This window comes from Somniosus microcephalus, chromosome 7 (genome assembly GCF_052327205.1).
Source record: "Somniosus microcephalus isolate GS21.2 chromosome 7, FLI_Smic_1.0, whole genome shotgun sequence".
NCBI lineage: Eukaryota > Metazoa > Chordata > Chondrichthyes > Squaliformes > Somniosidae > Somniosus > Somniosus microcephalus.
In genome coordinates, this window is record NC_140993.1 from 10,401,979 (window position 1) to 10,425,875 (window position 23,897).

The 23,897-nt window shown below is 48.1% G+C and overlaps 1 protein-coding gene across 1 annotated transcript in view; it reads left to right on the forward strand.

Annotated features, from left to right (window-relative positions):
* lama3 (laminin, alpha 3) overlaps positions 1 to 23,897 on the forward strand; it is a 340,063-nt gene that overhangs the window by 294,548 nt on the left and 21,618 nt on the right. The window contains exons 63-68 of the mRNA XM_085993930.1: positions 1,134 to 1,267; positions 6,852 to 7,008; positions 12,903 to 13,022; positions 14,242 to 14,390; positions 19,316 to 19,442; positions 22,473 to 22,610. Of these exons, the coding sequence (XP_085850056.1) occupies positions 1,134 to 1,267; positions 6,852 to 7,008; positions 12,903 to 13,022; positions 14,242 to 14,390; positions 19,316 to 19,442; positions 22,473 to 22,610 (825 nt within the window). The remainder of the gene's footprint in view (positions 1 to 1,133; positions 1,268 to 6,851; positions 7,009 to 12,902; positions 13,023 to 14,241; positions 14,391 to 19,315; positions 19,443 to 22,472; positions 22,611 to 23,897) is intronic.

Sequence of the window (23,897 nt, forward strand, 5' to 3'; positions counted from 1 at the left end):
AAGTTTCAATGCGATTGAGGCCCCAGCACTGATCCCTGCGGCACCCCACTAGTTACAGTTTGCCAACCTGAAAATGACCCATTAATTCCGACTCTCTGTTTTCTGTTAGTTAGCCAATCCTCTATCTAATCTAATATATTACCCCCAACACCATGAGCTCTTATCTTGTGGAGTAACCTTTTATGTGGCACCTTATCGAATGCCTTCTGGAAATCCAAATACACGACATCTACTGGTTCCCCTTTATCCACCCTGCTCATTACATCCTCAAAGAACTCTCGTAAATTTGTCAAACACGATTTCCCTTTCATAAAACCATGTTGACTCTGCTTGATTGTATTATGATTTTCTAAATGTCCTGCTATTCCTTAATAATGGATTCCAGCATTTTCCCAATGACAGATGTTAGGCTAATTGGCCTATAGTTTCCTGCTTTCTGTCTCCCTCCTTTCTTGAATAGGGGAGTTACATTTGCGGTTTTCCAATCTGCTGGGACCTCTCCCGAAATGATTTAATTTATTCCATACTATCAATACATACTAATATTCCTGCTTAATTTAAGAAAATGTTTATACAAATTGAATCCGTTGCCTTTTTTTTTACAGTAAGGATTGCCACAGTGATGTTTATAGTAAGAGTTATAAGACATTCAGTCTGTCCTCCACCACTGTTGGCATAATAGGGTGCCAGGAGTCACGTGTGGAGCATAATTCTTTGGAATACTCTGTCCCAGGGGGCTGTGGATGCTGAATCGTTGAGTATATTCAAGGCTGAGAGCGATAGATTTTTGGATTCTAGGGGAATCAAGGGTATGGGGAAAGTGGAGTTGAGGTCGATGATCAGCCATGATCTTATTGAATGGCAGAGCAGGCTCGAGGGGCCGTATGGCCGACTCCTGCTCCTAATCCATATGTTCTTATATGTTCTTATAAACATTGGCCAGTTGGGTTGAATGGCCTGTAAATTCTATGTAATGAAGCAATCAGCAGCATTACCAGGTAATCATTCACCATTCTTACTGTGGGTCACATAAAGTAGCCACGCTTATATGAACCTTGAGCTTCCAAGAATTCTTTATAACCATTTTACTCAGTATAGAGGATTGTTTTAATTGTAAGTTTTTTTTTATCCAGCCTCCAGTATCCTTAAACTATCCCAAATATAAAGGTTGCATTGAACTCGGTGTTTTGAATGAGAAATTGATCAGCGTGTACAACTTCGAAAGAACATTTAACATGAATACTACAAAAGACAGACCGTGTGAAAGGTATGGGGCTGGTAACACTTCTTGGTTTATCTCTGGAGTACATTATTTCATGTGAAATGTTCACCTTCTTTGAAGCCTTCAATAAAAAGAACTTGCACCTTTCGCAACCTCAGGACATCCCAAAGCACTTTGAATTGTAGTCACTGTTGTAATGTAGGAAACACGGCAGCCAACTTGTGCACAGCAAGCTCCCACAAACGGCAATGTATTAATGACCAGATAATCTGTATTTTAGTGATGTTGGTTGAGGGGTAAGTATTGGCCCAGGACACCAGGGAGGACAGATAAAGGGATGACAGGAATGGCAGGGCAGCTCAGTCTAGCAGAGTGCACATCCTGTGGCACGTGGAAAGTCATGGATGCTTCGCTTTGCATGGATGACTACATGTGCAGTAAGTGTCAGCAGCTGCAACAACTCGAGCGACGGTTTACGGAGCTTGAGCGGCGACTGGAGTCACTGTGGTGCATCCGCGAGGCTGAGAACTACGTGGACAGCACATTTAGTGAGGTGGTCACGCCACAGCCTAGGAGAGAGCGGACAGAGAGCAAGTGGGTGACCACCAGACAGAAGAAGACCAGGCAGGCAGTGCAGGAGGCCCCGGAGGGCATCTCGCTCTCCAACCAGTGTTCTATTCTGAGTACTGGGGGGCGATGGTCTCTCTGAGGAGTGCAGTCAGACCCAAGTCCTCGGCACCACGGGTGGCTCCGCTGCACAGGGGGGGAGGAAAAATCGTGGAAGAGCAATAGTGGTAGGGGATTCAATAGTGAGGGGAGCAGACAGGCGTTTCTGCGGCCACCGACGATGACTCCAGGATGGTATGTTGCCTCCCTAGTGCCAGGGTCAAGGATGTCACCAAACGGCTGCAGAGCATTCTGGGGGGAGAGGGTGAACAGCCAGATGTCATGGTCCATATCGGTACCAATGACATAGGTAGAAAGAGGGATGAGGTCCTGCAGGCAGAGTTTAGGGAGCTAGAAGTCAGATTAAAAAACAGGACCTCAAAGGTAGTAATCTCCGGATTACTCCCAGTGCCACGTGCCAGTGAGTCCAGAAATAGGAGGATAGAGCAGATGAATGCGTGGCCAGAAGGATGGTGCAGGAGGGAGGGCTTTAGATTCCTGAGGAATTGGCACCGTTTCTGGGGGAGGTGGGACCTGTACAAGACAGACAGGTTGCACCTCATCAGAGCTGGGACCAATATCCTCGCGGGTGGGTTTGCTAGTGCTGTTGGGGAGGTTTTAAACTAGCTTGGCAGAGGGATGGGAACCTAAGAATAGAGTCAGTAGGGAGGGAAGAGAAACTGGAATTGGAAAACATAAACGTAGAAAGTAAATTGGAAGGACAGAGGAATCAAGGGCTAGATAATAGTCAACAAGGAGGTTTGCCTGTACTAAATGGTATATACTTCAATGCAAGGAATATAGCGAACAAGGCAGATGAGCTGAGGGCACAGGTAGATACTTGGGACTATGATATTATAGCTATTACAGAGACATGGCTGAAAGAGGGGCAGGTATGGCAGCTCAACATTCCTGGTTACAGGATTTTCAGGCGGGATAGAGAGGGAGATAAAAAGGGAGGGGGGTCGCGGTATTGATTAAAGAAACTATTACAGCTGTGAGGAGGGATGATATGTTGGAGGGATCATCAAACTAGGCCATATGGGTCGAATTGAAAAACAAATAAGGGGCGATCACACTGCTGGGAGTGTACTACAGACCCCCAAACAGTGAGAGGGAGATAGAAGAGCAAATATGTAGACAAGTTTCTGAGAAGTGCAAAAACTATAGGGCAGTAATAGTAGGGGATTTCAACTACCCCAATATTAACTGGGATAAAATTAGTGTGAAGGGTATAGAAGATGCGGAATTCCTAAAATGCATCCAGGAGAACTATTTTAGCCAGTATGTAGCAAGCCCAACAAGGGAGGGGGCGGTTCTGGACTTAGTTTTAGGGAATGAAGCTGGGCAGGTAGAAGGCGCATCAGTGGGGGAGCATTTTGGTGCTAGTGACCATAATTCTGTTAGATTTAAGGTAGTTATGGAAAAGGACAAGGATAGACCAGGAATAAAAATTCTAAATTGGGGAAAAGCAAATTTTGCTAAGCTCAGAGGGGATTTAGCCATAGTGGACTGGAAACAGCTACTTGAAGGTAAATCAGTGTCAGAGCAGTGGGAGGCATTCAAGGAGGAGATCCGGAGGGTTCAGACCAAATATGTGCCCTTAAAGAAAAAAGGTGGGACTAACAAATCTAGAGCCCCCTGGATGTCTAGAGACATACAGGGTAGGATAAAGAAAAAACGGGAGGCGTATGACAGATACCGAGGGCTAAATACTCCAGAATCTTTAGAGGAGTACAGAAAGTGCAGGGGTGCAATTAAAAAGGATATTAGGAAAGCAAAGAGAGAGCATGAAAAATTCTTGGCAAGTAAAATCAAGGAAAACCCAAAGATGTTTTATAAATATATTAAGAGTAAGAGGATAACTAAAGAAAGGGTAGGGCCTATTAGAGATCATGAGGGTAATCTGTGTGTGGAGGCGGGAGATGTCGGTAGGGTTCTTAATGAATACTTTGCGTCTGTTTTCACAAAGGAGAGGGGCGAAGTAGACATTGCTATCAGGGAGGAGGAGTGTGAAATACTGGATGAAATAAACATAGTGAGAGAGGAAGTATTAAGCGGTTTAGCAGCTTTAAAAGTGGATAAATCCCCAGGCCCGGATGAAATGTACCCCAGGCTGTTAAGCGAAGCACAAGAGGAAATAGCAGAGGCCCTGACCATCATTTTCCAATCCTCTCTGGCTTCAGGTGTGGTACTGGAGGATTGCTAACGTGGTACCCTTGTTTAAAAAGGGAGAAAAGGATAGACCGATTAATTACAGGCCAGTCAGCTTAACCTCGGTGGTGGGAAAATTATTGGCAAGAATTCTGAAGGACAGGATAAATCTTCATTTAGAAAGACACGGATTATTCAAGGATAGTCAGCACGGATTTGTTAAGGGAAGGTCGTATCTGACAAACTTGATTGCATTTTTTGAGGAGGTAACAAGGAGGGTAGATGAGGGTAGTGCATTTGATGTAGTTTATATGGACTTTAGCAAGGCTTTTGATAAGGTTCCACATGGCAGACTGGTCACAAAGTTAAAAGCCCATGGGATCCAGGGCAAAGTGTCAAGTTGGATTCAAAGCTGGCTCGGGGACAGGAAGCAGCGGTTAATGGTTGATGGGTGTTTTTGTGACTGGAAGGCTGTTTCCAGTGGGGTTCTGCAGGGCTCAGTACTAGGTCCCTTGCTTTTTGTGGTATATATCAATGACCTAGACTTGAATATAGGGGGTATGATTAAGAAGTTTGTAGATGATACTAAAATCGGCTGTGTGGTTAATACTGAAGAAGGAAGCTGTAGACTGCAGGAAGATATCAATAAATTGGTCAGGTGGGCAGAACAGTGGCAAATGGAATTCAATCTGGAGAAGTGTGAGGTAATGCATTTGGGGAGGGCTAACAAGGAAAGGGAATACACATTAAATGGTAGGACACTGAGTAGTGTAGAGGAACAAAGGAACCTTGGAGTGCATGTCCACAGATCCCTGAAGGTAGCAGGCCAGGTAGATAAGGTGGTTAAGAAGGCATACGGAATGCTTGCCTTTATTAGCTGTGGCATAGAATACAAGAGCTGGGGGGGTTATGCTTCAACTGTATAAAACACTAGTTAGGCCTCAGCTAGAGTACTGCGTGCAGTTCTGGTCACCACATTACAGGAAAGATGTGATTGCACTAGAGAAGGTACAGAGGAGATTTACAAGGATGTTGCCGGGAGTAGAGAATCTTAGCTATGAGGAAAGACTGGATCGGCTGGGTCTGTTTTCCTTGGGACAGAGGAGGCTGAGGGGAGACCTTATTGAGGTGTTAAAATTATGAGGGGCCTAAATAAAGTGGATAGAAAGGACCTATTTCCCTTAGCAGATGGGTCAAAAACCAGGGAGCACAGATTTAAAGTAATTGGGGGAAGGTTTAGAGGGGATTTGAAGGGAAATTTCTTCACCCAGAGGGTTGTGGGGGTCTGGAACTCATTGCCTGAAAGGGTGGTAGAGGCAGGAACCCTAACCACATTTAAAAAGTACTTGGATGTGCACTTGAGATGCTCTAACCTGCAGGGCTACGGACCAAGAGCTGGGAAGTGGGATTAGGCTGGATAACTCTTTGTTGGCCGACGCGGACACGATGGGCCGAATAGCCTCCTTCCGTGCTGTAACTTTCTATGATTCTATAACTCCCCTGCTCTTCTTCAAAATAGTGGCCGTGGGATTTTTTATGTCCACCTGAGAGGGCAGACGGGTCCTCAGTTTAGCGGCACCTCCGACAGAACAACACTTACTCAGTACTGGCACTGGGAGTGTCAGCCGAGATTATGTGCTTAAGTCTCTGGAGCAGGACTTGAATCTACAATCTTCTGTCTCAGAGGCGAGAGTGCTACCCACTAAGCCACACCAGACACAAGGGGCTTGAATTTCCAAGCCCCGTGGAGGCGGGTTTGGAGGTGGGAGTGGTGGGAAAATTGCAGAATCGGGGGGCAGGAACCCATCCCGCCCCCAATCCGCCTCCGTGCCAATGTCCCAGGAGGCGGGTACCCGACCTGTGCTGGGAGCCGCCTCCCCGAGGCAGGAAGGGGATTAGTGCCAATTAACTGCCTGTTAACAGGTAGTTAACCGGCAGTTTTTTGCCTAATCCCTATTTTTAGCCCTGAAGTGTAGGCCTCCTGACAGCTCTGAACCACACCAAGTTAGCGAGGCGGACCGTCGGTCTGCAGGGGTTGGAGGGGTCGAGATGTCCGTTGTGCAGGTGAGTGATGGGTACATGTGTGCAGAAGTAAGTGTGAGGTAAGTGTAAAGTGTTTTAATAAGTTTTACTTACCTTTACTTTCTCCTGCAGGCTTCCTTCCTTCAGTTCTCGGGAGTCCCTCAGCTCACCGGCACAGAAAGCAGAATGGCCGCTGAACTGTCAAAAGCTGCAGCCTCTGCTTTCTGGTCTGGAGAGATCTCTAACTGAGTCTGAGTAGAAGGACTCAAGTTAGAAGACAGATTGTCAGTGTTTGACAGCTTCACAGAGCTGTCAAACGCTGAGTTTTCATCTGTGAAAAGCTCTTGACAGAGGAAATGTCAATCACTGACGTCACCAGTAACCAGGTGTCCCTTAATTGGCCTGCTGAGCCCGCTGGGCGGGCTTAACAAGATCAATCAAGGGAAAATAGCGTGGGTTGGCCACAAGTCGATGGAGGCGGGACTACAACCCAAAAAGTGGAAGTCCTGCCTCCATCACGTCCCCATTGACAAAATCCAGCCCTTGGTCTTTGCCAGCCTCCAGTGAGAGCCTCACACACTGCTCGACACACGCCAGTGGGCGTGAGTGTGACGCCAAGCCAGAGGGCAGGACACTGTTTCTGTTTAAACCCTCTGCTTGCCCCATTCCCAATGGGCGCCAGGGGTTAAGATCGGGCCTTTGGTGTTTGACTACATTAGCAGCAATTTCGACTCTAATGATTACAGTTTAACCTGATCGCTAACTACCTACATTTTTTCTTTTACAGATATAAGCCAACGAAGGAACCGGGAAGTGATGGTTTCTATTTTGATGGAACTGGATATGCATTAATTGACTTGACCAGTACTTCGCAAAGATTAAAAATTGAACAAACCGTTCAAACTTGGACCAAAAATGCAGTACTCTTGTACTTCGAGAAAGAGGTAAAAAAACACTCCACTGTTTCTGTTTCTTATAGAATCATAGAAGTTTACGTTACAGAAGGAGGTCATTCGGCCCATCGTGTCTGTGCCGGCCGAAAGAGCTATCCAGCCTAATTCCACTTTCCAGCTCTTGGTTCGTAGCCCTGTAGGTTACGGCACTTCAAGTGCATATCCAAGTACTTTTTAAATGTGATGAGGGTTTCTGCCTCTCCCACCCTTTCAGGTCATAGAATCACAGAACGGTTACAGCACTGTAGGAGGCCATTCGGCCCGTCGAGCCCGTGCCAGCTGTCTGCAAGAGCACTTCGGTCCGTCCCACTCCCCTGCCCTTTCTCCGTAGCCCTGCAAATTTTTTTCTTTCAGGTACTTATCCAATTCTCTTTGAAAGCCATGATTGAGTCTGCCTCCACCACCCTTTCAGACAGTGCATTCCAGATCCTAACCACTCGCTGCATAAAAAAGTTTTTCCCCATGTCGCCTTTGGTTCTTCTGCCAATCACCTTAAATCTGTGTCCTCTGGTTCTCGACCCTTCCACCAATGGGAACAGTTTCTCTCCATCTACTCTGTCCAGACCCCTCATGATTTTGAACACCTCTATCAAATCTCCTCTCAATCTTCACTGCTCTAAGGTGAACAACCCCAGATTCTCCAGTCTATCCACGTAACTGAAGTCCCTCATCCCTGGAACTATTCTTGTAAATCCTTTCTGCACCCTCTCTAAGGTCTTCACATCCTTCCTAAAGTGCAGTGCCCAGAATTGCACACAATACTCCAGTTGTGGCCAAACCAGTGTTTTATAAAGGCAGTGCGTTCCAGACCCCCACCACCCCTCTGGGTGAAAAAAGTTCTCCTCAACTCCCCTCTAGTCCTTCTACCAATTACTTTAAATTCAGTTTTTATAAGGTAAGGTGAAAATGTCAAAATAATACTCAAGTCCCTCAGTGCTACCACTTATTTGGCCCTCCTGGGTACTGGTACACCTAGAAGTGCATAGGTCTGTCATGTCCCATTACTCCACATGTCACACTGTGATAGCATTGTGAATTTACCCCAATATATGCCAACTCCTCTGTTGCTCTTTCGGAAACTGCTACACCATACCCCAGTGTCTGGAATGAAAGGGTGGGAGATAATCTGTCACTGCGCTCCTGGCAACTTCCCTCAGTGCCCAATAACTGCGAGACGTGCACTTGCTCAGCTGATGGGCGGGTTTCAGTAATCCGTCTGCTTGGATGGAGCAGTTCATTGATGTCCCAATACGCTGGTCTCAGTGCAGCAACAAAGGCATGGGGAGAAGCTATTTACTGGCCGAGAGAGTCAGCCGGGCGGTGCTCATTTTTCAGGCGACAGCTGGCCGACTAAGCCCCCGATATGGCAGGCGAGGTGGTGCTCGCGCATATTTTCGGACGGAAGTCGCACCGCCCGCCATGTCGGGAAAGGAAAAGGAAATGTGTGGTGCCCACGCCTGAAACAGGCGTTGGACCCTGTTGCATCTGGAAATAAGGGCCTAACATCAGGCTGAGGCCAAAACCCAGACCCTGGACCGCCTCCTACCAAAAGAAGGTACATTTTTGAAACTCACTAGCTGTTGGATCAGCTGTTAGTCAGCCTCTCTCCTTCCATGTTTCACAACGACACCCTTCGAGTCAGCACAAGACACTTGTTGGCGGAGTCTACGGAACAGCCTTTATTCACATGCAGCACGGGTGATCAATCCACACCTTACACAGAGAGAGTAGCTTTGCGATTTCTCTATCTTTCGAGCCCTCCAGCTAACTGTTGAATACCATGCTTCTTTATACACCTTAGTTTGCCTACCTCAAAGGTACATGTCACAGATCAGACCTCATGATTTATCTGTTCCTGAAGTCCTTGAGGACCGTCTATTTACATAAACAGCTGTAGTTCTTTACTTCAAAGGTACTTCCCTCAAACAAGAGTTCCTGACCTACCTGTTCATCGAATCCTTTAAGGAGTTTTATTAACAGCTTATCTTCCTAAACATCCCTTCTATACTATAGTTAATTGATCCCTCTGCCTATGTTTATTACACTAACCACTAAAGTTATACTTTAATCACTCATGGTCGATGTCGTCCCAGTCACTTATTTCCTTGCACAGCATCTTTCGTAGATACTCAGACATTTGGAGCAGAAGATAAGACTTGGTTTCTCTGTGGCAGCCCTGCTGCTATCCTGTTCACCTTGGAAAGCCGGTGGCTCCAAGATACAAGGAAGTTTGATTATTAACCCTTAACTCTCCAGGATGTCCAACATATAACCTGAATTTTGGAGCTGGGAGGAGCAGATTTAAAGAACACAAGCCGCCAATCCCCACATCCCGCACTGATTACCGTTGCACCCTTCCCCCGATCACCAGCCTCCGATCCCTTCCCCCGACCTCCAATAAACCCCTCCCCCCCAATCACCGGCCTCTGCTCCCGTCCTCGGATACACTTCATCCCCACCCTCTCCATCCCCCTCCCCCGGCCTCTGACACCCCTCCCCCGATCCCCGGCCTCTGACACCCCTCCCCCGATCCCCGGCCTCTGACACCCCTCCCCCGATCCCTGGCCTCTGACACCCCTCCCCCGATCCCCGGCCTCTGACACCCCTCCCCCGATCCTCGGCCTCTGACACCCCTCCCCCGATCCCCGGCCTCTGACACCCCTCCCCCAATCCCCGGCCTCTGACACCCCTCCCCCGATCCCCGGCCTCTGACACCCCTCCCCCGATCCCCAGCCTCTGACACCCCTCCCCCGATCCCCAGCCTCTGACACCCCTCCCCTGGCCTCTGACACCCCTCCCCCTCCCCTGGCCTCTGACACCCCTCCCCCAGCCTCTGACACCCCTCCCCCGGCCTCTGACACCCCTCCCCCGATCCCCGGCCTCTGACACCCCTCCCCCGATCCCCAGCCTCAGACACCCCTCCCCTGGCCTCTGACACCCCTCCCCCTCCCCCAGCCTCTGACACCCCTCCCCCAGCCTCTGACACCCCTCCCCCGATCCCTGGCCTCTGACACCCCTCCCCTGATCCCCGGCCTCTGACACCCCTCCCCCGGCCTCTGACACCCCTCCCCCTCCCCCAGACACCCCTCCCCCGATCCCCGGCCTCTGACACCCCTCCCCCTCCCCCGGCCTCTGACACCCCTCCCCCTCCCCCAGCCTCTGACACCCCTCCCCCAATCCTCGGCCTCTGACACCCCTCCCCCGGCCACTGACACCCCTCCCCTGATCCCCGGCCTCTGACACCCCTCCCCCGGTCCCCGGCCTCTTACACCCCTCCCCTGATCCCCGGCCTCTGACACCCCTCCCCCGATCCCCGGCCTCTGACACCCCTCCCCCTCCCCCGGCCTCTGACACCCCTCCCCCTCCCCCTGACACCCCTCCCCCGATCCCCAGCCTCTGACACCCCTCCCCCGGCCTCTGACACCCCTCCCCCGGCCTCTGACACCCCTCCCCCGATCCCCAGCCTCTGACACCCCTCCCCCGATCCCCGGCCTCTGACACCCCTCCCCCGATCCCCGGGCTCTGACACCCCTCCCCCAATCCTCGGCCTCTGACACCCCTCCCCCGATCCCTGGCCTCTGACACCCCTCCCCCGGCCTCTGACACCCCTCCCCCTCCCCCAGCCTCTGACACCCCTCCCCCGGCCTCTGACACCCCTCCCCCGATCTCTGACACCCCTCCCCCGGCCTCTGACACCCCTCCCCCTCCCCCAGCCTCTGACACCCCTCCCCCGATCCCCGGCCTCTGACACCCCTCCCCCGATCCCCGGCCTCTGACACCCCTCCCCCGGTCCCCGGCCTCTTACACCCCTCCCCCGATCCCCGGCCTCTGACACCCCTCCCCCGATCCCCGGCCTCTGACACCCCTCCCCTGATCCCCGGCCTCTGACACCCCTCCCCCGATCCCCGGCCTCTGACACCCCTCCCCCGATCCCCGGCCTCTGACACCCCTCCCCCGATCCCCGGGCTCTGACACCCCTCCCCCTCCCCCGGCCTCTGACACCCCTCCCCCGGCCTCTGATACCCCTCCCCCGATCCCCGGCCTCTGACACCCCTCCCCCGATCCCCAGCCTCTGACACCCCTCCCCCGATCCCTGGCCTCTGACACCCCTCCCCCGGCCTCTGACACCCCTCCCCCTCCCCCGGCCTCTGACACCCCTCCCCCGATCCCCAGCCTCTGACACCCCTCCCCCGATCCCCGGCCTCTGACACCCCTCCCCCGGCCTCTGACACCCCTCCCCCGATCCCCAGCCTCTGACACCCCTCCCTCGGCCTCTGACACCCCTCCCCCGGCCACTGACACCCCTCCCCCGATCCCCGGCCTCTGACACCCCTCCCCTGGTCCCCGGCCTCTGACACCCCTCCCCTGATCCCCGGCCTCAGACACCCCTCCCCCGGTCCCCGACACCCCTCCCCCGATCCCCGGCCTCTGACACCCCTCCCCCGGTCCCCGGCCTCTGACACCCCTCCCCCGGTCCCCGGCTTCTGACACCCCTCCCCCGATCCCCGGCCTCAACTCCCCTCCCCCGGCCTCCAATCCCCCTCCCTGGCCCTCGTTGGCCTGAGGGAAGCTGCGACACGAACAGATGCCCGATCGTGGTTTACTCTGGCTGGCTGTTCACGCCAGGCTGGCTCCATTGAAGTGAGGCCTGAGGCCCAATATTGGGGGCACCATTCAGGCACTGGAAATGTAGCAATAATGTGCATAAAAGAACTTCTACTCCATGAAGTTTCAAACCTAGTCACTTGATTCCTATTAACAAAATAATTTGATGGATGACAAATTACAGTGCATGTAATGCATGTTTAGCTTCTCAAGGTTAATGTTAGAGCACTGATCATATACTACACGTGTTTTTTATGCTTGTTGATTTTAGTGTTTGTTCAGCCACTAACCACAATTGACGTCATTCCTCCATTACTATTCCAATGCTCTCCTGGCCAGCCTTCCAATTTCCACCCTCCGTAAACTTGAATTCATCCAGAACTCTTAATGCCTGCATCCTAACTACATTGGCACCTGGTCCGGCAACACCTCCATTTTAAAATTCTCATCCTAGTCTTCAAATCCCTCCATGGCCTCGCCCCTCCCTGTCTCTGTAATCTTCTCCAGCCCCACAACCCTCTGAGATCTCTGCGCTCCTCCAATTCTGGCCTTTTGCACATCCACCATTGGCGGCCGTGCCTTCAGCTGCCTGGGCCCCGAGCTCTGGAATTCCCTCCCTAAACCTCTCCGCCTCTCTCTCCTCCTTTTAAGACGCTCCTTAAAACCGACCTCTTTGACCAAGCGCTTGGTCACCTGTCCTAATATCGCCTTTTGTGGCTCAATGTCAAATTTTATTTGATAATGCTCCTGTGAAGCACCTTGGGATGTTTTACTATGTTAAAGGCACTATATAAATGCAAAATAAAAACAAAATGCTGGAAACACTCAGTAGGTCAGGCAGCATCAGTGGAGAGAGAAACAGAGTTAACGTTTCAGGTCAATGACCTATCGTCAGAACTTTAGGGATGTGGCTGTGAAAGTGATATCTGATCAAACATGAGAAGGGGAACAGAAAGCAATGAAGATGAACAAGGTAAAAGAGATGAACAGAAATCCCGTCAGAGAGAAGAGCAGAACTTCTTCAAGGTGGGCATTCCTGGAAGTGAAGTGGCCATGAATTAAACACTAATACAAAAGCAAAACACTGCGGATGCTGGAAATCTTAAATAGAAACAGAAAATGCTGGAAACACTCGGCAGGTCAGGCAGCTTCTGTGGAGAGAGAAACAGAGTTAACGTTTCAGGTCGATGGCCTTTCATCAGAACTATAAATGCAAATTGTTGTTGTTCAAACATATTATATAGGTTGTGGTTTATAACCAGATTCATTGTTTGTTCCAGAATACAAGCATTGCTCTAACCATTGAGGATGGAAAGTTGGTCTTCAGATCTGACCTCCGATCAAATTCACCCACGATTGTACATTCAGAGAATCGAATCGATACCACCAAGGAGAATGTGGTAAATTATATTTTATTGTTGATTTTCTTCTGAACAAACGGGTAAGATATAAATACGAGATTAAATTTAATTTCTCAGTTTTGCGAATATATTACAGACACAAAAATCCGAGTAAAAAATTGATATGATATTTGCTGATTCCTTTAGCATACAGTCAATGTTCCCTTGAATTTTTTTTTTGGGTGCACAGCCCATTCAAAATACCACACATGCAGGATTTTTCCCATTTAAAAGCCGGTGAGCCAGTTGCGCGGGATCTCCAGAGCGCTACGCAGCCGCACAGCTTAAAGGGGTCATTGCATACAGTATAAATAAATAAAAATGAATAATTACTGGCTAGAAATAAGTAAACTATTATCAAAAAATGTATCTTATATTTCCTGAAAAAAAAATCTAATAATATACTTAAGGATTTCCTGTAAGTGGGAAAATTTGGTCTCTTTCTTACCTTTGTCTGTACATAGAATTTTACAGCACAGAAACAGGCCATTCAGCCAAACAAGTCCACGCTGGTGTTTCTGCTCCACAAGAGCCTCCTCCCACTTCTCTTCATCTCACCCTATCAACATATCCTTCTATTCATTTCTCCCACATGTGCTTATCTAGCTTTCCCTCAGAACTGAAAACATCTTCTCTACATCTACCCATCAAACCTCTCCATTATGTTAAAGACCTCTATCAGGTCACCTCTCAGTCTTCTCTAGAGAAAAGAGCCCCAGCCTGTTCAATCTTTCCTGATAGGTGTAACCTCACAGTTCTGGTTTCATCCTTGTAAATCTTTTTTGCACCTTCTCCAGTGTCTCTGTATCCCTTTTTGTAATATGGAGACCAGAACTGTGCTCAGTGCTCCAAGTGTGGTCTAACCAACGTTCTACACAAGTTTAACGTAACTTCTCTGCTTTTGAGTGGTATTTAATGTGTTATGTTCCCTGCAAATGAACAGCTTGCCTCAGTGCCATGTCCAAAGTTTGTGAGGTACTAAATGACATTTTCATGATACTCTGTTTCCTGTCAATTTTCCAAACGTATTTTTGAAGTATCTCAGTGTAAAAGTACTTCTCAGAGGGAAAAATTAGTTCTGAAGGGTCAACGTTGTCAACCGTACTTTAGGTGAAGAGAAATTAACTTCGTTTTCAAGTCTCATCTATCACAATTTATTAATTCTTTGATATTTGTAGTCAAACTTACAATTTTCTCTTCAACTCCCATTTACTTTAAGATCAAACTCCAAATGTTTAAACAGTCTGGGCAGTACCGTGCTGTTGTAACAGTTGGCACTGAGAAGTTTCTCGATGACAAAGATGTTTTCGATGTGATGGGCTTCCCTAATTATTACCTTGGAGGAATACCGCTACACATTAAGGAAGGGTATGTTGAAGTCTTTTTTTAAAAGGAAGCTGGATGCAAGATACAAATGTCTTTAAAAAAAAATTTGCCTGCATGAATAATTTCAATTTAAGAACATAAGAACATAAGAAATAGGAGTAGGATTAAGCCATTCGGCCCTTCGAGCCTGCTCCACCATTCAACAAGATCATGGCTGATCTTGCACCTCAACTCTACATTCCCACTCTATCCCCATATCCCTTGATTCCCCTAATATCCAAAAATCTATGAATCTCTGTCTTGAATATACTCAACGACTGAGCAACCACAGCCCGCCAGGGTAGAGAATTCCAAAGATTCACAACCCTTTGAGTGAAAAAAATTCCTCCTCATCTCAGTCCTAAATGGCCGACCCCTTATCCTGAGACTCTGACCCCTAGTTCTAGACTCTCCAGCCAGGGGAGACATCCTCTCAGCATTAACCCTGTCAAGCCCTTTAAAAATTTAATATGTTTCAATGAGATCACCTCTTATTCTTCTAAATTCTAGGGACTTTCGGCCTAGTCTTCTCAATCTCTCCTCATAGGACAATCCCCCCATCCTATAGGAGACTAGGCCAAAATTCCCTATAATTTACAAGAATGAGATAAACGTAAGATATGAAATTAAAAACCTGGCCCCACAATTTCTGCAGAGTTCTCCCACTGTCTGTGGCTGTAACTTCGGCAGGAGATCAGCGGGACCCTTGGAGAAACACTCTTTCTAACCATTCACACCATTTCACCTGGCAACTCTGCCGATCTACTGCGCAAATTCCAAAATTTGAGGACTAATTCTACGGGTTTGCGCTCCCCTCGCAGAGCTTTGTAAGATGACAACAACAACAACTTGCATTTCTATAGCACCTTTAACGTAGCAAAATGTCCCAAGGTCCTTCACGAGAGCATAATCAGACAGAATTTTACACAGAGGCACATAAAGAGATATTAGGTAACTGAAAGCTTGGTCAAAGAGGTAGGTTTTAAGGAGCGTCTTAAAGGAGGAGGGAGAGGTAGAGGGGCGGAGAGGTTTAGGGAGGGAATTCCAGAGCTTGGGGCCCAGGCAGCTGAAGGCACGGCCGCCAATGGTGGAGCGATGAAAATCGAGGATGTGCAAGAGGCCAGAATTGGAGGAGCGCAGAGATCTCGGAGGGTTGTACGGCTGGAGGAGGTTACAAAGATAGGGAGGGGCGAGGCCATGGATGGATTTGAACAACAGGATGAGAATTTTAAAATCAAGGTGTTGCCAGACTGAGAGCCAGTGTAGGTCAGCGAACACAGGGGTGATGGCTGAATGGGCCTTGGTGGAAGATGGGAGGGTTGGTCAGGAAAGCAACGCATATTAAGAATTGGGGCGTGAAGGGCAGTGTGTCCAACATGATTTTCAGCCCAGACTTTAGTGAACAAATAACTGTGCAAGTCATGAATTCAGAATGTTGATATCCACTCCCAGATTTCAGTATGAGCTCCCATCACATGAGGGTCTATGCAAACTTCTCCTTGTTTTTATGTCCTGTACATTTGAAATGGCAGCAACAAAAATGCACAGGATAATATATTCAAACTCTAAGAAAAAATGTAAAGCTGTGGAAGTGTTCTAAGTACGTTTTTAAAATTATGCTTTATATGGTTTTAATGTTATATATTTTACTAAAAAGAAAATACTTTTTTGATCATTATTGAAACAGGAAGAGTCATCACAAGATAAGGGCTCCCGGTGTTGGGGGTAATATATTAGCATGGATAGAGGATTGGCCAATTAACAAAACAGAGAGTCGGGATAAATGGGTCATTTTCAGGTTGGCAATCTGTAACTAGTGGGGTGCCACAGGGATCAGTGCTGGGGCCCCAACTATTTACAATCTATATTAATGACTTGGATGAAGGGACTGAGTGTACTGTCGCCAAATTTGCTGCTGATACAAAGATAGGTGGGAAAGCAAATTATGAGGAGGACACAGAGTCTGCAAAGGGATATAGATAGGTTCAGTGAGTGGGCAAAAATTTGGCAGATGGAGTATAATGTGGGAAAATGTGAGGTTATCCACTTTGGTAGGAAGAATAAAAAATCAAATTATTATTTAAATGGAGAGAGACTACAGAATGCTGAGGTACAGAGGGATCTGGGGGTCCTCGTACATGAAACACAAAAAGTTAGCATGCAGGTACAGCAAGTAATTAGGAAGGCAAATGGAGTGTTGGCCTTTATTGCAAAGGGAATGAAGTATAAAAGCAGGGAAGTCCTGTTACAACTGTACAGGGCGTTGGTGAGACCACACCTGGAGCACTGCGTACAGTTTTGGTCTCCTTACTTAAGGAAGGATATACTTGCATTGGAGGCAGTTCAGAGAAAGTTCACGAGGTTGATTCCTGGGATGAAGGGGTTGTCTTATGAAGAAAGGTTGAGCAGGTTGGGCCTATACTCATTGGAGTTTAGAAGAATGAGAGGGGATCTTATTGAAACATAAGATTCTGAGGGGGCTTGACAGGGTAGATGCAGGGAGGATGTTTCCCCTCGTGGGGGAATCTAGAACTAGGGGGCATAGTTTCAGAATAAGGGGAAACTCTTTTAAATCGGAAATGAGGAGGAATTTCTTCTCTCAGAGGGTCGTGAATCTTTGGAATTCTCTACCCCAGAGAGCTGTGGGGGCGGAGTCATTGAATATATTCAAGGTGGAGATTGACAGATTTTTGAACGATAAGGGAGTCAAGGGTTATGGGGAGCGGGCAGGAAAGTGGAGTTGAGGCCAAGACTAGATCAGCCATGATCTTATTGAATGGCGGAGCAGGCTCGAGGGGCCAAATGGCCGACTCCTGCTCCTAATTCTTATGTTCTTATCAAAGGGCTCTAAGGGATACTTTAAGATGATTAAAGGAGTTGATCGGGTATATGGAGAGAAACTATTTCCTCTGGTGGGGGGAGTCCAGAACAAGGGGGCATAACCTTAAAATTAGAGCCAGGCCGTTCAGGGATGATGTCAGGAAGCACTTCTTCACACAAAGGGTGGTGGAAATCTGGAACTCTCTCCCCCAAAAAGCTGTTGAGCCTGGGGGGTCAATTGAAAATTTCAGATCTGAGATTGATAGATTTTTGTTGGTTAAGGGTTAGGGAACCAAGGCGGGTGGATGGAGTTAAGATACAGATCAGCCCTGATCTCATTGAATGGTGAAACAGGCCCGAGGGGCTGAATGGCCTCCTCCTGTTCCTATGTTATATATCATAATAGGGTAGAAATTCAATATTGTATTAATGGCTCAGTGTGCATAATCGTGTGGCTCACTTTGATACTGGTCCACATGGACCAGCAAGGTGCCAGCATGACTCGTGGATCTGTGCAGAATTAGTTGATTTCAGTTAGGGTGGCAGTAAGATCTCAACAGGTCTTGTCCGGTGACCTGACCTGGGAACTGCTTGTGTGCCGATCTCAAGCTGGGGTTGTTCTCCTTGGAGCAGAGAAGGCTAAGAGGAGATTTGCTGGAGGTGTTTAAAATCATGAAGGGTTTAGATAGAGTAAATAAAGAGAAACTGTTTCCAATGGCTGAAGGGTCGATAACCAGAGGGCACCGATTTAAGGTGATTGGCAAAAGAACCAGAGACGACAGGAGAAAAACTTTTTTTACGCAACGAGTGGTTAGGATTTGGAATGCGCTGCCTGATAGGGCGGTGGATACAGATTCAATAGTAGCCTTCAAAAGGGAATTGGATAAATACTTGAAGGAGAAAAAATTGCAGGGCTGTGGGGAAAGAGCGGGGGAGTGGGACTAACGGGATCGCTCTTCGAAAGAGGCAGTGCAGACTCGATGGGCCGAATGGGCTCCTTCTGTGCTGTACAATTCTATGATTCTTTGAAGTAAAGGACAAGACCAGGTGAGCTGCCCTCCTCTTTAATTGAATAACTTGTTGACATTCACTGTCTGGATTCATATACTCAGAACGACCACTTGATTAAGGTACGGCCCTGGCTGTATAATTATGCCCCAGCGTGTGATCACCTCCAGGAGTGGAAGGAAGAAAACTGGGGCTGGACGGGGTGGGGGGGAAAGAAGGACTTAGTAAGTGAAATTTCCACATCGGCTGGGAGGAAATGAGATACAGGAAACTCTCGTTTAAACGGCACCTAAATATCCAGAATTCTCTATTAACCGGCAAAATTCATACTCCGAAAACAACACCTCTAACTGGAAATGTTGCCGAGTCCGAGTCTCCCACGGTGGCCGAGTTAGTCAGTGGGGGTAGTTCTCCAAACTGCCACTACTCGGCTTCTTGGCTCTGTCGGAAGTCCGAACACCTCAATAACAGGAGTCTGACTCTCCCGCGCTGCCGGTTGTCTCTTCCGATCCACCATTTTTCTGTGTTTCTCTCCATCTTTATCATGAATTATCTCCCCCATCTTGCAGTATGGCAGTACTGTACTTAATCAAGCATCTTCCATCATCCATTTAACAAATTTCTGTAGGTGAGTACCCAATTACTGTATACTGCACATTTCTTGATTTTTTTATTTTTGTTTGTTAAAAATAGCCTCGGTAGATAACCCTCTCCGTCATCCGGAATTTTTAATCAACCGGCACCATCCCGGTCCCGTCGGTGCCGGATACCAAAGAGTTTCCTGTATCTCCTTATTTTCCTCAATCATGCTGGCTAGTCAAGAAGCAATATTTATTACATCCATAGAGATGTCTAAAAGCTGCACCATCACACCTTCCAAAATTACAAAAGGCTGCTACATTCGAAAACCTCCAGCATTTGCTAAGAATATGCATAACCAGTTAATATATATGTTAGAAGGATATGCTGATAGGCTGAGATGAAGAGGGGTGGGGGGAGACTCGTGTGGAGCGTAAACGCCGGCACTGACTGGATGGGCCGAGCGGCCTGTTCCTGCGCTCTAAATTCGATGTAATTCTATTTGTTCTTTTCTGTTGCAGATTAAACATGCCTGTAAAATCATCACTGCGAGCCTGCGTGAAAAATCCCAAAACTAACAACTACAACAGGGATCTGTCCAGGGAATACACCGTCGGTGTTAGTAAAGGCTGTGCACAAGAGCTCTTGGTGGGTTTTGATATTCAACTGCTGTTGATGGTCAATAATAATGAATGTCTAACAACAAATCATCGCAACACCCGTCACGTGGAAGGCGGTGGCCTAGAAATTAGTCTCGGGTGGCGGCACAAGTCGGGCGGTATCGGATCGGATCGGCCGCCCGTTATGCGCAGCGCCTGATATTCAGTTCCATTACCGTCAATCCAACTGGACACCAGGCACTGCGCATAACGGGTGGCTGATCCAATACCAGCCGAGAGGAATTTCTAGGCCAGTGAAGAAAGAAAGACTCGCATTTATATATAGCACCTTTCACAACATCAGTACATCCCAAAGCGCTTTACAGCTTTTGAAGTGTAGTCACTGTTGTAATATAAGGAAATGCGGCAGCCAAATTATGCACAGCAAGCTCCCACAAACAGCAATTGGATCATGACGCTAGTTAGGCCACAGCTGGAATACTGTGTGCAGTTCTGGTTGCCACACTATAGGAGGGATGTGATTGCATTGGAGAGGGTGCAGAGGAGATTCACCAGGATGTTACCTGGGCTGGAGCACTTCAGCTATGACGAGAGACTGGACAGGCTGGGGTTGTTTTCCTTAGAGCAGAGAAGGCTGAGGGGGGACCTGATTGAGGTGTACAAAATTATGAGGGCCATAGATAGGGTAGATAGAAAGGAACTTTTCCCCTTAGTAGAGAGGTCAATAACCAGGGGGCATAGAAATATAGAAGATAGGAGCAGGAGTAGGCCATTCGGCCCCTCGAGCCTGCTTCGCCATTCAATGCAATCATGGCTGATCATCCAAATTCAGTACCCGGTCCCTGCTTTCTCCCCATACCCCTTGATCCCTTTAGCCTTGAGAAATATATCCAACTCGTTCTTGAATATATTTAATGAATTGGCCTCTGCTGCCTTCTGTGGTAGAGAATTCCACAGGTTCACCACTCTCTGGGTGAAGAAATTCCTCCTCATTTCTGTCCTAAATGGCTTACCCCTTATCCTTAGACTGTGACCCCTGGTTCTGGACTCCCTGACCATCGGGAACATTCTTCCTGCATCTAGTCTGTCCAATCCTGTCAGAATTTTTAAAGTTTCAATGAGATCCCCTCTCATTCTTCTAAACTCCAGCGAGTACAAGCCCAATCGACCCAATCTCTCCTCATACGTCATTCCTGCCATCCCAGGTATCAGCCTGGTGAATCTTTGCTGCACTCCCTCCATGGCAAGAACATCCTTCCTCAGATAAGGTGACCAAAACTGCACACAATACTCAAGATCTGGTCTCACCAAGGCCCTGTACAACTGCAGCAAGACATCCTTGTTCCTGTACTCAAACCCTCTCGCTACGAAGGCCAACATACCATTTGCCTTCTTAACCGCCTGCTGCACCTGCATGCTTCCCTTCAGCGACTGGTGCACAAGGACACCCAGGTCTCGTTGCACTTCCCCTTCTCCCAATCTATTGCCATTCAGATAATAATCTGCCTTCCTGTTTTTGCTACCAAAGTGGATAACCTCACATTTATCCACGTTATATTGCATCTGCCATGCTTCTGCCCAATCACCCAACCTGTCCAAATCATCCTGGAGTTTCTCGGCATCCTCCTCACAGCACACACGCCCACCCAGCTTTGTGTCGTCTGCAAATTTGGAGATATTACATCTAGTTCCCTTGTCTAGATCATTAATATATATTGTGAACAGCTGGGGTCCAAGGACCGATCCCTGTGGTACCCCACTAGTCACTGCCTGCCACTCGGAAAAAGACCCGTTTATTCCAACTCTTTGCTTCCTGTCTGCCAACCAGTTCTCTATCCAAGTCAGTACCTTGCCCCCAATCCCATGTGCCTTAACTTTACACGCTAATCTCTTATGCGGGACTTTATCGAAAGCCTTCTGAAAGTCCAAATACACCACATCCACTGGTTCTCCCTTATCTATTTTACCAGTTACATCCTCAAAAAATTCCAGTAGATTAGTCAAGCACGATTTACCCTTTGTAAATCCATGTTGACTTTGTCCAATCCTGTCACTGTTTTCCAAGTGCTCTGCTATTACATCTTTTACAGCTATTGCATAGTTTCAAGATAAGGGGCAGGAGGTTTAGAGGGGATTTGAGGAAAAACTTTTTCACCCAGAGGGTGGTTGGAATCTGGAACTCACTGCCTGAAAGGGTGGTAGAGGCAGGAATCCTCACAACATTCAAGAAGCATTTAGATGAGCACTTGAAACGCCATAGCATACAAGGCTACGGACCAAGTGCTGGAAAATGGGATTAGAATAGACAGGGCTTGATGGCCGGCGCGGACACGATGGGCCGAAGGGCCTCTTTCTGGGCTGTATAACTCTGTGACCACATAATCCGTTTTAGTGATGTTGGTTGAGGGATAAATATTGTCGTATCAACTCACAAACTCTGTTTAGCTTAATAGGGGGAGGCTCGAGTTTGTTGATATAAAAATATATTAACATTAATTTTTTAGATTGTCTATTTCTCTATTTATTTGCTTCAGTAATCACTGCACATTTTGTCACTGTCTTTTCAGAGATAGTCTTAATGTTTCATTGGTACATTAACATTGATGTACTCTGGGAGATTAATTTGAGTAACAACTTGGGAGGCACATGTGACTAAAATTATAGGAAAAATTATAGGAAAAACATAGATTGTAATGCATAGCCTTTCTATCACTTAGTTAAGACCTGGTTAAGATTTAATAAATAATTGTACTAAGTTGTAGCAAATAAAAATAGTTAAGCCATTCAAGAACATCAAGATCTGGAATGCGCTGCCTGAAAGGGCAGTGGTAGAAGCAGATTCAATAGTAACTTTCAAAGGGAATTGGGATAAATACTTAAAAAGGAAAAAATGTGCAGGGCTATGGGGAAAGAGCAGGGGGGAGTGGGACTAATCGGAGAGCTCTTTCAAAGAGCCGGCACAGGCACGATGGGCCGAATTTGCCTCCTCCTATGCTGTATGATTCTATGAACATATATAGGTACCTAATGTAATGTTTTCTAATGTTCCTTTCGTTAGCTGGTCCGGACTGCCTACTTTAGTGGCAATGGATTTTTGGGCCTTTCTGCGACCAACCTCTCCTTTCCTGAAAATTTCCACATTGGGTTTGGCTTTACAACAAGCCAGCTCAACAGTCTATTGTTTTCTTATGAAAAGGTAAGAAATCTGGTGCGTGGCTTGCTCTATCCAATTATTGTTTAACAGAGCAGCCTATTTTCATCAAATTTTCTTAAGAACACATTTGTTTCTTAAAATTAGACGTGTAGCTGTGTTTGAGTAGTATAAGCACGTGAATGATAGAGACATTCATTGTTCATTTTTAAGAAAAAAGTAGAATTGAGCATAAAGCAGGAAGCACCACTTTAAACTTGTTCACTTTTCGCTATAATTAGAAAGAAAAGAGAGAGTTGCATTTCTCCAGCGCATTTTACAACCTCAGGATGTCCCAAAGCGCTTTACAGACAATGAAGTACTTTTTGAAGTGTAGTCACTGTTGTAATGTAGGAAACACGGCAGCCAATTTGTGCACAGTAAGCTCCCACAAACAGCAACGTGATAATAACCAGATAATCTGTTTTGGTTATGTTGATTGAAGGACAAATATTGGCCCCAGGACACCGGGGAGAACTTCCCTGCTTTTCTTCGAAATAGTGCCGTGGGCTCTTTTACATCCACTTGAGAGAGCAGACAGGGCCTCGGATTAACATCTCATCCGAAAGGTGGCACCTCCGACAGTGCCGCACTCCCTCAGTACTGCCCCTCCGACAGTGCAGTCCTCCCTCAGTACCGCCCCTCCGACAGTGCGGCCCTCCCTCAGTACTGCCCCTCCGACAGTGCAGCGCTCCCTCAGTACTGCCCCTCCGACAGTGCGGCGCTCCCTCAGTACTGCCCCTCCGACAGTGCGGCTCTCCCTCAGTACTGCCCCTCCGACAGTGCGGCGCTCCCTCAGTACTGTCCCTCCGACAGTGCGGCGCTCCCTCAGTACTGCCCCTCCGACAGTGCGGCGCTCCCTCAGTACCGCCCCTCCAACAGTGCAGCGCTCCCTCAGTACTGCCCCTCCGACAGTGCAGCGGAGTCCTCAGTACTGCCCCTCCGACAGTACGGCGCTCCCTCAGTACTGCCCCTCCGACAGTGCGGCACTCCCTCAGTACCGCCCCTCCGACAGTGCAGCGCTCCCTCAGTACTGCCCCTCCGACAGTGCGGCACTCCCTCAGTACTGCCCCTCCGACAGTGCAGCGCTCCCTCAGTACTGCCCCCCCGACAGTGCAGCGCTCCCTCAGTACTGTCCCTCCGACAGTGCGGCGCTCCCTCAGTACTGCCCCTCCGACAGTGCAGCCCTCCCTCAGTACTGCCCCTCCGACAGTGCAGCGGAGTCCTCAGTACTGCCCCTCCGACAGTGCAGCGCTCCCTCAGTACTGCCCCTCCGACAGTGCGGCACTCCCT